Source organism: Blennius ocellaris, assembly GCF_963422515.1.
Source record: "Blennius ocellaris genome assembly, chromosome: 9".
Classification (NCBI taxonomy): Eukaryota; Metazoa; Chordata; class Actinopteri; order Blenniiformes; family Blenniidae; genus Blennius; species Blennius ocellaris.
In genome coordinates, this window is record NC_137658.1 from 9,824,206 (window position 1) to 9,837,545 (window position 13,340).

Consider the following 13,340-nt stretch of genomic DNA (forward strand, 5'->3'; position numbering starts at 1 on the left):
CGTTTCTTCTTCGTCTTCTTCGATTATTTATGGCTGTTTCATGACTTTTACTTGTTTGCAAATTTTTCGCAAATAAAATACTTTTGAAAAATCAAAACAAAAACACACAACACAAACAACAACAAAGAAACAAACAAAAGAACCAAAAACCAAAAACCAAACTCCTCCTCCTTCTCCTCCAGGGCCTAATTAAATGTCAGATTTATGAAACATCCAGACCCCTGAGGTCCTCAAGAAGAGGTTTATTGTTAAGAAGTAGTTGCTATTGCCTCATGATGCTATAAATAAATGTGCTTTGCCTTGCTCATGGAAAGTACTATATAAGCAATGGATTGAAAAATAGCGATAAATAACATCTCCAGTTTGAGTCCAAGTCGGACCTGTGAGCCCTCCGATCGGGGAGTTTGCATGTTCTCCCTGGTTGGGTTTTCTCTAGGTATTCTGATTTCCTCCTGCAGATTTAAATTCTATCTAATGAATTAAATTCATAATGGGCACAGCAAAAGAAACTCTCTATCCATCAAACAAATGTACATGTGTCATACCCACATCAGTAAGTCAGTGTTGATGAATCCTACTTGTTCTTACTCACCATGCCCGTGCATTTTCAGGATCATTTGCCTCCAGAAAGCCTCCAATTACCACAGTTTGCACGTTCTTTTGTGTGTATGTGGGTTTCCTCCCATGGGCCAAACACCTGGGCCAATCGAAAACTCCTGAGCCAACCTGGGCCAATCGCATTGACCTAAACCGTGCAATTGTGTGTGACTGTCAGTCGCAAACCCGAGTTGGATAAAGTGGTAGGTTATTGAAGATGGATGGAATAAGTGCCTCCGATGTGTGTGTGTTTTTTTTAGTTGATCTTAACGTTAGTGGTCTTACCATTTTATTCAAAATTTTACATTTATAATTTCACCTGCAGCACATTTCAAGAGAGCAAGAGACAGAGCATATTCACAAGCCAGGCACACTCCCTTTCATTTTATTTATTTGATTATTTGTATGGGACAGTGCATATTAATGAACAATGAGGTTCCAGTAAATATGCCAGATTTAGCACAGACCTGTACTCTCCTATCAACAGATTCTGGGATTGGCTTTGATATTCACACATTAAATCATTAAATGTTTGCCAGTATTTACCAATAAAACCATCAAACAGTTTGTGTTTATGTTCAGACTTGGTAAACGAGTCTCAGGTGTTTATTGTTTGGATCACTTGCAAAGAGTTGTGCAAACTGTTGTTCAGCAGCAGAAAGAATGAACTCATTCACACTGTGACAATGGCAAACATATGCCAATGCTACAGAGAACAATTTATCCATTTGTTTGGAACAGTTTAGGAAATTAGAAGCACATGCAATTGGCACATTCAGTAGCAGGTGGACCTTTTGGCTTTCAGTGAACATTTTCCACGGATTTTTGCAGTTTCAAATAAACAATTTATACTTATGATCAATTCTAATGTTTGTGGCAAGGCAATGTTTTTATGACCACCACAGTTTCCTTACCACCATGAAACATATGAATTAGATTATTTGCGGAAGTGGTGGCCCATTTCAGTGGATTATGAGATCCAGCGGTTTCATTCATTAGAACATGCTGAGCAGTCTGGAGTTTCAGTTCTTGCTTGTAGACAAAACGGTGGTAACTTGTGGGTAGCGAGCTTCTCACCGGCAAACCTCCAAATTCAATCTTGCTTCTCTAATTTTTTGGTTTCCACTGCTGCAGTTAATATACTTCAGGCCTTTTTGAAATCTAATCAAAATCTACAAATGGAAATCATATTCAAAAGAAAACAGGACACTTATAAATAGTTTTGTATGGGTGAAGAAATACATTAAAAGGACTATGGAAACCTTTAATTCATCATAAAATATTGTGCCATGTTTTTGAAAAATCAAATATATTAAAAAAGTATGGATGATACCCAGTGTGACTACTACTGAGTCGACCGACTTGGAGTTTCGCTCTGGAGTCTCTATTTCTTGTCATTGCCCCATGTAGGTTAGTAACCTATCCAGTGTACTTTGTCTTCACCTATAGCCAGCTGATGGATGGACGATTCCTTTAAAGTCTTTTTCAGTAGTTATTTAACATATGATCACCAGTGTTGCCACAGTTCCCTTGAAAAAGTAAAACAGTTACTCCTTTGAAAAGTAAATTAGTTACATGACTGATTACTTGTTTTTAAAAGTAACCAAGTTACAATACAAGTAACCATTTAGTTACTTTCAGCAGTTGCTGACAACACATTCATATCAACATAAAAAAAGAAACCGGTTTTGCTGAAAACTGAAAAAGGGGCAAGGCTTCACAGACTAATTGTGTTCTTCTTCTTGCAATAATATGGATTGTGAATATATTGGTTAGTTCCGATTCTTTTGTGTCACGTGACGCACCATTAGAGCAAGCTGGTCTGTGATTGGCTGAGTGTGGAGAAGGGAGGGGTCAGGTGAGATTGCAGAGTGTGTCAGTTTGGAGGTGAATGGGGGAGCGGTCAGGTTATGTTTAGTAATAAAGCGGCTTTACAGACAAGAAACTTGTCCTGTCAGACTTTACAACAACGCACTTTGACTTGGAGAAGTAACTTTAATCTGATTACTGGTTTGGAAATAGTAAACGCATGAGATTCGTCGTTACTGAAAAAAGTGAAGCATTGCTGGTATCACTGATCACTTAGTCAATAAAAAAAAATCTGATCCTGAATGGACTGACATGAAATTTGACGAAGAAAATATGAGCGTAACAGTTTGAATGTATGTGACAATATGCAAAGCTCAACAGAAAGAAACAAAGCAATTTGACAGGGTTATGATTTAATGACAGGAAACCATAAAACTATCAAGTTCATTTCCATCTACATGTTTTAGCTGACCAGATTTCATGTTATACATAATTAGACAAGTAATTACAAAAATAGCTTAAATCTCTTACAACCAAATACACAATTAAAAACACATTCTCACAAAGTCAAGCTAACACTGTGGTACGAAGATTTGCTAAAACCTCAAAGTCTTTCCAGACACTGCCCTGTGGTCTCTCCATTAAGCTGCAAACATGACACTGATAGAATCTGCTAAAGAAATAAACACGTACAATAATGTTACAAGGCAGATAACCATCAGCTTCTGCTGAAAGAATGACAGGGTAGCCTCTGCATTCACAATATGATGATATGCCACTCCTTTACAAATCTTTGTATTACAGAAAGCTTTTAGAGTGCCTGTAAATAGCTAAATGAGCTGCACTCTGCAGGTTTAACACATGAAGCACCTTTCTTTTAATTATCTAAAAAGTCAAAGAAATTAACTTATTCCACTGATACAGAAATTTGTATGCTTGATGTGAATAATGCACCTATGAAAGTAGAAAATACATGATCATTGCAAACGTAAAACTGATAAGAGATTGTCATATTTATTTATATATTTTTAGCTCAGACCTAATCATGAACTCTCTCTGCAGTGATATCTGGCCTCAGCCGGATCATCCAGAGTGGATATTTCTCCTAACTATAAAGTTTACAAAACTACCCTGATTGAAATGTACAGATATGACAGTGTTCATTATAATTCATAATTGTCAACAGCCAGTCTATAGAAGGGTATTGAAGAAAAACAACCAGTATAAAATGCATGTAAAGTAATGAACCCAGTATGTATACAAAAATACAAAAAAGCTTAAATTTAATAGTACAAACGTGTATCTGTTGATAATGACCCCAATGAGTACAAATCCTATTTATTTAAAGAACATATATCGCAACATATGTGCTTTGGTTTGAGTTTAACAAGTACATTAAGCAAAAGTAGATTATTTAAACAGCAATTTGTCCAAACTGAGAAAAATGTGTTAGGTTTAAAAACACACCAATGACTAATTTGATAGAAACACGTTTTTTTCAGACAACAGAAAAAAAAAAATCACACATGTTAAAGGATTTAAAAGGTAAAATAGCTGGCTGTTATAAACCAAAATGTTGCTGAATAACAAATGAGCAATTATCCAAAGAAACAATTGTGTTTATATTTGATTCAAATGTCGTACTGGTGTATGTTAGCCCTTCAGTTCATGACTCAAAACTGAGTAAATGAAACAACAACACAAATCTCAAATGACACACAATTAAGGTCAGCAGCAAAACGTTTTACTGTTGTCTCGATAAATTGGGAACAGCACGTCTTCTTCCACAAGTAAAACATTAAAAATCAGTCTAAATCCGTGGTGTCAAACATATGGCCCAGGGGCCAAACCTGGCTGGCCAGAGGCCCTTAATCTGGCCCAGGGGGACGACCTTCCAAATTTTAAAAATCAAAAACAAAAAAATAATACATGTTTCAATAAAAGAACTTGTAGTTTCTACTTTACTTAATTAGAGTTGGATTGTTTCAGTGAAAATAGCAGAAATTACACAGGTGTAGAGACGAAAGTTTGGTACCTTATTGCTAATAAAGTAGCTTTAGCATCAAAGCTGCACTTTGGGGGTGAATGTAGATTAGATTAGATATTCCTTTATTTGTCCCACAGTGAAGGAATTTCAGAATTTGTTAAAACACGTGTGCTCAAGTTTGCAGAAATAGTAAAGCTTGAGAAGAAATGTACTGTAACAAACTGGATTTTAGATGATTCCCCAGATGTGCCTCCAAAAAGCACAAAATCTCGACATTTTTCACTATTTTAAATGCAAATTTTTTTCCCAAAGCCTTTGAAAACAATTTTGATTATGCACTTGTTTGTTTACATTTTTTTTTAAACCAAATTAAGTTTTTCAAAGACTATTTTGTATAGTATGTATATACTCCATCATGATGTCATTGTTTTCAACTCAAACAAAGCTGAAACATTTGGATATTTTTGTGTTTGATAGGCTAATATGCACATTTCTGACTGGTCCAGCCCACCAGAGATTCATCTGGGCTGAACGTGGCCCCTGAACTAAAATGAGTTTGACAGCCCCGGTCTAACTTGGTTACTGGCAGGCGTCTGCCAAAGCAGCTGAAATACTGATTCATCAATAATACTGTAAATGGTTCCTTCAAATCTGGCCTTTGAGTTCTGCTAGCTAGTTACTCCATCCAACAAGTATGCGCACAGGAATGCAAAATGTAACTGGTGAAAAAAATATGTAAGCCAAAATAAAACAAAACAACACACAGGTTACCATCGTCACGAGTGTAAGCCATAAAAATGTAGTCTGATCGATATTTCTGAGAGGCTTATTAAGATGGTGAAACCGCTTATGGCGCATAAAACTTGTTTTTGTGTGTGTGGTTTCAGCGAGGAACAACTGCCTCCTTTTGACCATGCAGATATTATTTCAGGGGACTCCAATTAACAATGTGTCTGCACAGTAAATCCTTCTTTATGTGCCAGTGACATCAGTGACTCCCCTTCAAAAAAAAAAAAAAAAAAATCAGCTGGTTACCAAGCATCAACTTCAGCAGCAAAAGGGTTGCCCTCCCTCTGTGGTAAAAGCAGTGTTCTGTCGCCCCCTCCTGGAGAGTTTCCATGACAGGAGTGTTCAGGATGACACAGGGTGCATCACTCGGTAAACTCCGCTCCGTAAAGGCAACATGCCTCCTGTGACCTCCACCTGTCTAATGTGTCCTTTTCTCCACCAGGCCCTGCATCCTTTCAGGGCTGAGAGAGACGCTTGCGTTTCAGCTTCTGCCTCGCCATTTCCTCCTTTTGGGAAACAGAGAGAGGACAAGAGGGTACTGACTAACACACTCCCCAGTCGGTCAGAAAGTTACGTCCAGCCTCCCGAACGTCCATCAATCCTTAAGCTTGGATGAGTGCACACATCGTCATTCCCAAACTTTGGTCAGGATTAAATTCAGGCAAGCAAGTTGGCTTTTGTTAGTCAAACAGTCTCCCACTGCAGCACTGGCCTCTTGACCTTCCTCCAACCAAAGTGTCCCGCTGCCAGTTCCATTCAGTCCCTCCAGGAGCAACACTGGATCTCAAGTCTTATTGAGCAATCGAGATGGTGTAGACTCAAAAAATGTCTCTGTTCTGAAATTCTCAATATATTATATAATCGGATTTTACAAAGAAAAAAAAAAAGAAGGGGGAAAAAAGGGAGCGGGGGTTGTTGGTGTAGTATTCAGTTGCAATATATACCATATCAATATGTACAGACTCCATGCTGCTGGTTAGTCATCACTGCAAAAAGAAAAACAGTGAGCACTGATGAGAATTCACATTTTGCACTGACACATCAATCATAGTAAGTAACGGCTGATTGTGCTTCTGCATGCTGCACCATTACAAGCATCCACACATTGCAATATACTCACAAAATGCCCCTGCATCAAATCAGAGTTAACAATTGTAAGTCGGGTATTTATCTCGGCGTCTCGACAGTGTTAGCTATTCCCTGTTTGTTTCATCACTGCTGGGCTATAATCTCATCAGTATGTGGGAGTCGGTATCTGCTCACCTTGTGCCAGCAGCCTGGTATGGGTAGTCCATCATGTCCCTACAGGACGAGCACAAAGAGGAATTTAAACAGCCTGAATTATTCGAGTCCCTTAAGTTTAGCTGTGCATTACATTTATGCATGTTCAACAGTAGAGAATTCAGATTTAAATGATTAAAATAAAAAAATCATCACAAATGTTTTCATTTATATTAACTCTCAGTTACATTTAATATCCATTTTCTATTTTTCAGTTTTATCAAATGGACGGTCGTGGGTTAGCATTTCTGTACACCTGCATTAAAAAAAAAAAAAAAAAAGACAAAAAAGCATCTTCCGTAGTTAAAAGCAATATATCTGAATATATTGTAGTGGCAGCAATGTAATGCAGCAATATCTGCGGCAGATGTGATTTATTCTGAGTAAATGCCTGTTATTAAAGTGACTAATAAAGAAGACGAACAGGTTGATGAAAGACAGAACAGACATGCAGAATTGAAAGGAGACAAAGTGTTGGAGACAATAACAGGCGTGTTGAAGAGAGAAGTGGAAGAAGAAAGGAGAGCTACTATACCACAGGACAGGGGGCCTCAGGGCCCGAGGGAGGAAGAGGAGTTTGAGGAGGAGACAGTCCTTCCTTTATAGTCGGACCTTTTGTCTCATCGCAACCCTGCCGGCGACGGCCGGTTATGGGAGGACAGCATTAAGGAAAGATTTGGGGAAAAGAAGAGGAAATGACAGAGATAATGCGAAGAGCGAAACAGAACACTAAGTGGATTTATATCAACTCTTCTCCCGAGGATTGTCTGTATCAGGGTTGTGCCCTGATACCACACCTGTCTAGTCTCAGGTTTAACATAACTTTTAATTAACCATCTTTACAAAAGCTTAAAATAGACCTGCTCATTGAGCTCAGTAAATGAAAGAAAAGTGTAAATGTGTGTCGGTGACATACCACAGGACAAGGCTGGTCTAGGCCTGGTGGGCCTTGTTCTCCCTTCTGGCCCTTCAGACCTCTCTTCCCCACGGTGCCCCGGTCACCCTGCACAAGGAAATGCGCCATACATACATTTAGAATCTTATCGAAAAGTAAGCATCATTTCACAAACAAGCCTGCCCGGCTACTTTAACCGAAATCAGTAATAAATATAGTCAATTCTTATTTCCTTCCTGAAATTTGAACGTTTTGAACTAACCTTCTCTCCTCTTTCCCCGTGGTCACCTCTTTCTCCCATCAGGCCTGGGAAACCCTGCAAGGAAAGGTGCACACACACATCACGTTATGACTGGATGCATGTTGCACTACAATACAAATACAGTTTATTTAAAATGTTAGTCGATAACTTACATCCAGTCCCGGCTCCCCTGGTCTTCCCTAGAGACACAGTCACTCATTAAAATTACAAAATGATCATCCACTGACAAACAATAACACTTGGTGAGTGATAAAGGTAATTTCTTTCTTACTTTTTCTCCCTTGGCACCTGGAAGACCCACCAACCCTGCAGGCCCACTCGGACCCGGGAGGCCATCGAGTCCCTGCAGGTAAAGGTTACAAGTGGTTTCAAACACTGACACATTAAGAGAGGGGTTTTCAAAGTGTGGGTCGATCGCAGAGCTCTCCCCTGACTGTCAAACTGTGCAATATGTCTCATGCCGAGAAATGATTGAAGATTGAATGTCAGACGTCATAATCATTTTACATTATATTGTAATGTATGCTTTAGTTATTAATAACTGTTTGAATAGGTAATAAAAAACACAAATGTTCTTGTGCTCGTTAAAGAATTTTAGTTTGAGACCTGAAATGTCTTTGTATATTCTATTATTGTTGTTACCCATGTCCACTATTCAGGCATAAAAAACACGTTTCTCCTTCTGCAGCGCCGCCCATGAAGCTCTTACGCATCCCCTGAGGAAGGACATTTAAAACCACTGCATTTAGATGACAATATAACAGGTATTACTCACATTATGTCCAGGAGTGCCAGCCTCACCCTTCTCCCCCCTGATCCACATTCCTGGCTCCCCCTGCGTTACACAACAGGGACACTGAGCACCAAATGACGGGACACACAGCGTTTGATGCACCACACAAACAGTGAAACGCTTACCTTAGGACCGGGCATCCCGTGCAGCCCCTGAAAGACATCGCGTTCTGTGAGTACGTCACAGCTTCAAATCCAAACCACAAATCTGACCGGTTTCGATCGGGATCGGGGCAAGTACTCACCATGGACCCAGGGGACCCAGGAACCCCTGGTTGGCCAGGCGGACCAGGTGGGCCAGGCTGTGAAATCATCTGAACCTGAGCACCATGGATGACGGGAGTCGAATGAGGAAAGGAAGAGCATCATTTACATGATTTGACTGATATCGATAGACCTGCCTGCATGAGGATGCATTAACCTAGTACTGGCAAAAATAACACGTTAATTTTATTAATTGATTTGAAACATTTAAAATTCATTAAAAAAAAGTTTTTTTAAATTCTGTTTTTTTTTTTTGTTTGCGGCACCGTGACGACAGATCAGCTCAATACCAAGTGGAATAATATTAAGGAAGAAAGTTTCCCTTTAAAAGTTTCCTGAGGGCTGATTGAGAAAGTAAAAGTCAGCAAAATTAGTCAAATTAGCTTTATTTTGTAAAGCCGAATATAATGAACAGAGAAGTAATTCTGCAGCAAAACAGCAGGTTGCCATGTTGGCTGACCAAACCGCTAAAACCGGATGAAATACTGGCAGGTAAAATATTAATTTCTCCTCTTTCTCTCTTTGCCTGGCTCTCCTCTATACTGTGTGTGTGTGTGTGTGTGTGTGTGTGTGTGTGTGTGTTTTCCACTGACCAGGTTGTCCTCCAGTCTGCAGTCGCCTTTCTCCCCTTTATGTCCGTCCAGACCCTGACCCACAAAAAGAAACACAGATTTCCTTTTTTGTTCAACTGGCACTGTGTGAAGCATCCAAGCATCATGTTTCCTGTCATCACTCACAGCAGGTCCAGAGAGTCCCATCTCTCCCTTCTCTCCTCTCTCACCAGGACGTCCCATCTCGCCTACGTCCCCCTTGGGTCCCTGGAGGGGACCAGGCAAGAGTAAAAGATGAAGTATGAGCAGTGAAAGCAACTTGCCGGCCCTTAAAAGAGTTCCCGGTGTTGCTGTACCTTGTCCCCGTCAATTCCTGCTGGCCCGGGTAAACCAAGCTCACCCTAATCCGAAAAAAACAACAACAAACAAACAGGAAAAAGATTCGGTCATTTTAAAAAAAGAGGAAAAAAAGAAGAAGAAATAAACAAAGAATAAAGTCAAGCGTTTCTCTGATTTTCATCAAACGACAGAAATAAGGGAGGTTTTTTTTAAAGTTTCACCTTCTCTCCTGTATAGCCTGGGGGTCCTGGTGGTCCAGGTGGGCCCTGAAGATAAACAAACTTATATCAGTATGTAAATATATAAAGAAAAGCAATCAGATGTCTTACTAATCTACCACGCTTTTCGCAACCACTGTTTTAGGCCACTTGTGTGAGCCAAACACATGGAAACCCATTAACATAGACAACTAGGAATTACCCCTCCTTCCATCCAGCTTTTTTTTTTTTTTTAAACATTATTCAGTTTGCTCATCGCGACGTATTTGAAGCAATTTCATTTTACAGAAATTATAGAACAGTGTTGAATGGTGTCTGCGCTACACAATAGCCCGGCATCATTTTCCTCTGGGGTGACTGGTTTGATACAAGTTGAGGCTTCTTCAAAAGGAGAAGAAACAAAAACATCCGCGTGACTTTATGCAACACTGGATGAAGATCAGCGCACACAGATGTGTGCTGTTTGCTATGATATGGAGTTCTCTTAAATCTTCCTTCATCTCTGCAATCACAATGTTACACTTGTTACGTCTCTTTTTGAAGGTCTCGACCATCTTGAAGTAATAATAAAAAAAAAGGAAACCATGTTCCCTCCCAGAGGTGAACAAATCCTTTTTCCAATTTCTAACTTTTTTGTTTGTTCTCTATTAAAGCCATGGCGACAAACAGATGTTTACTACAGCTATTTGACATTCAACCACTGGAAAAAGGAGATGGATTTGTTATGAAAAAAGCTGTAAAATGAATGACAGTGAAACGTGGTTTAAAACAAAATTCATCAATATTCAACTACAGATAAAACTCAACTCTTCACACAGACAAAGCAAAAAGATCAATAAACAAACAAACTCCTGGATGGAAGTGGAGACTCTGCGCAGTATTTCGTGCCAAGTGATGTCAGGTTCGTGTTTTCACTCTTTCCTCTGGAACTACGTTGTCAACAGGGTTGCATGCAGTAGTCCACTTCAGATCAGGTCCAAAGAACCTGACTCATAGTGCGTTTTTAATCAAATGCACACTCCACCACAGTGATATCCATCTGTCAGTAGTCGGCACCACAATACATGCAAGTGTCTAGTGTCTGAAGAGACTGTGCTGACGACGAGGAGCAGCCTCCTCATCCTGTCTAATGCATTCCCATTGTGCATCTAGTGACTTATGTGCAGATATACAACACACCATGCTGCCCTCCAGCAGGTTTTAGTATCTGCATTTCTCCAGACGTATGGATACGGAGCATGAAAACACACTTGAAAGAAAGTAACAATGGCTGTTGATTTTTTTTTTTCTTTTTTCTGCATGATCAAGTGTGTGTCTTAAGGCTATAGATTATCTGATAGAATCGCACAGATGTAGTACATTCGCTGTGCTTTGTGTCTCAAATGAACACACGGGAGAGCCTGATGGAATGCTAAAGTGGGGGAAAGCTTCTTCAGATGTGGCCCAGACAGTGACATCCAATACATCTGAAGTCTCAGGCTCTGGGCAGAGGGACATCTACGCAAACCACGCAGGTCTGATGTTGTGAGTCAGGTGAGATGTGCAGTGCAAACACACGAAGTCTGTGCTCACGCAAGTCTGCGTATTGGTGTTAGTCACTGATCAAGCGGCTAAAACCATGCAGCGACAGCGGCAGGTTACCGAGACGCTGATGGTGTTGATGGCCTGTCAGAAAAGAAACGTTGACATTTTGAGTTTTGAAATAATCCAAACCTGCTATTTCCCAGCTTGCTTGAAGCTGACCTTGATATGAACGGTGAAACCCGGCAATGAATACTTCGTGGAAGATGCGACTCGACCGTAAATCTGCTCTCATGGACACTTTCATACTGCTCACCTGGAAAGCATCTAGCAGTTTTCTATTGAAGTCGGCGATGTCCGACGAGCCTGCGCTGCCTTTCTCGCCAGGATAACCCTGAAGCAGACATAATGGAATAATAAGATGTATGGTAAAATGCCAATATTCCATGCATTGAGAGAGATTACATCTGATTGACTCGAAGAGAAACAAACACACCATCGGTCCTTGATCCCCGACTTCTCCTTTGTCGCCCTGCGTGAAGCACAAAGCCCAGATTATGACCGGCAATAAACTTTTACGACCTCATGGCAACAATATATGATATCTTGTCTCAGAATCACGTAAACTGATTTTTCACATTTATGTTCTACCTTCAGTCCCGGCAGCCCATCCATGCCACTCTCTCCTTTCTCTGCAAAACCTGGCTCTCCCTGTTACAATAATAATAATACAAATTTAAAAAAATCAATGTCATTTAGAGGAAAAACAATAATTAATGTCAAAGACTCGATTGTTGAGATCTAAAGCTGTGTTGTACCTTTGCCCCTGGAGGACCCTGAGGTCCTGGATAGCCGGGCTCTCCATCTTCTCCCTGTACATATAATCAAATCGATCAGTGTGAAAATAAAGGAAAAAAGTTCTTCAGTCAGTTTATGATGAAGACTAATGATCTTTTGAAAAAGTCTTACCGTCTTCCCTGGTGATCCCTGTAATCCCTGTGGCAAAAATGTGTTTCGCAATAATTAGTTGGGGAAAACAAAACAGATATCCATCACAGGAATATGATAAAACTAAAGAAATTGGCACCATGTTGTTTGGAAAGTGAAAAGAAAAACGTACTTGGGAACTGCACTCACCTCAATACCATCACGACCTGGAAAACCCTAAAGAGGGCAGAAATAAAATAATTATTGACGCGCAAATTCAGGTCCAATCACTTCAGACTTTGGCCACTAGATGTCATTGTTGGATAAAATATACAAGGAAGTCCATCTGAACTGAAGTATCTGTCTCGTAAGTCAATGACAGGAAACTCTGATGACTCTGGGAGCCACACAAATATCATGCAGAAACTGGCAACATGAACTACAAGCATATACATATGACTTGTAGGTGAGTCAAGACTTGAATCCATATATTATCCATCGTCTTCTCCAATTTGTCACCTCATAGTGGTTGAATCCTCCAGCAGCTATAACACCAAGAGTAATCTAATGAGGTCAGCAGAAGGAGCAGTATTTTAAGTTTCGTCCTCCAATATGACATTTCCTGCTGGTTGAATTACAATAGTCACAATTGTGTTAAAAAAGGACCTTAAAAACCTCTCAAAATGCTGTTTATCCTTCGAGCATGAAGTACTTACAGATGGGGGAAGTAAATGAGTAAATAAGTGGGGAAAAGTAGAAAACAAATATGCCTCCGTAAAGCCAACACTGGTCTCAAAATCTGTTTGATGAGCATTAAAATGATGTGAATTTTAAGCTCCAGTTACTCTAATCAGCAGATCTCATCGCAGCGCAATGACTGAGTGATTTTGTTGGATGGCACAGTTCACCAACATCATCAAAACACCAGCAACCAGAAGAAAAACCCCCGATGAGGCTTCCAGAGACTTTCAGACTCTGGTGACTGTTCTTAGAATAATTTGTCAGGATGCTTCGTGTTGTTTTCCCCCCATTTTTTTTTTTTTTTAACCACGCATGTGTTTTAAAAGAAGCGTTTTCTCCTTTAGGACCTGGCAAAAGATGAATATGA

At 39.9% G+C, this 13,340-nt stretch overlaps 1 protein-coding gene across 9 annotated transcripts in view; it reads right to left on the reverse strand.

The window, feature by feature from the left end:
• Positions 1 to 2,813: 2,813 nt before the first annotated feature.
• The window catches only part of LOC308134834 (uncharacterized protein), a 116,129-nt gene continuing 105,602 nt past the window's right edge, over positions 2,814 to 13,340 (reverse strand). For 5 of the 9 annotated variants that reach the window (XM_080502658.1, XM_080502655.1, XM_080502656.1 and 2 more), the window contains 21 exons: positions 12,443 to 12,469; positions 12,275 to 12,301; positions 12,124 to 12,177; positions 11,957 to 12,016; positions 11,802 to 11,837; positions 11,622 to 11,699; positions 11,426 to 11,449; positions 9,788 to 9,832; positions 9,584 to 9,628; positions 9,414 to 9,494; positions 9,270 to 9,323; positions 8,658 to 8,732; positions 8,539 to 8,565; positions 8,396 to 8,455; positions 7,892 to 7,963; positions 7,773 to 7,799; positions 7,621 to 7,674; positions 7,380 to 7,466; positions 6,999 to 7,094; positions 6,446 to 6,484; positions 2,814 to 5,688 (listed from right to left, as the gene is read on the reverse strand). In XM_080502658.1, coding sequence (XP_080358784.1) covers positions 5,638 to 5,688; positions 6,446 to 6,484; positions 6,999 to 7,094; positions 7,380 to 7,466; positions 7,621 to 7,674; positions 7,773 to 7,799; positions 7,892 to 7,963; positions 8,396 to 8,455; positions 8,539 to 8,565; positions 8,658 to 8,732; positions 9,270 to 9,323; positions 9,414 to 9,494; positions 9,584 to 9,628; positions 9,788 to 9,832; positions 11,426 to 11,449; positions 11,622 to 11,699; positions 11,802 to 11,837; positions 11,957 to 12,016; positions 12,124 to 12,177; positions 12,275 to 12,301; positions 12,443 to 12,469 — 1,119 coding nt within the window. In that variant the 3' untranslated portion in view covers positions 2,814 to 5,637. Of the gene's footprint in view, positions 6,169 to 6,445; positions 6,485 to 6,998; positions 7,095 to 7,379; positions 7,467 to 7,620; positions 7,675 to 7,772; positions 7,800 to 7,891; positions 7,964 to 8,395; positions 8,456 to 8,538; positions 8,566 to 8,657; positions 8,733 to 9,269; positions 9,324 to 9,413; positions 9,495 to 9,583; positions 9,629 to 9,787; positions 9,833 to 11,425; positions 11,450 to 11,621; positions 11,700 to 11,801; positions 11,838 to 11,956; positions 12,017 to 12,123; positions 12,178 to 12,274; positions 12,302 to 12,442; positions 12,470 to 13,340 lie in introns of all 9 variants that reach the window. The other 4 variants (XM_080502659.1, XM_080502663.1, XM_080502657.1 and 1 more) reach the window with 3 other exon arrangements.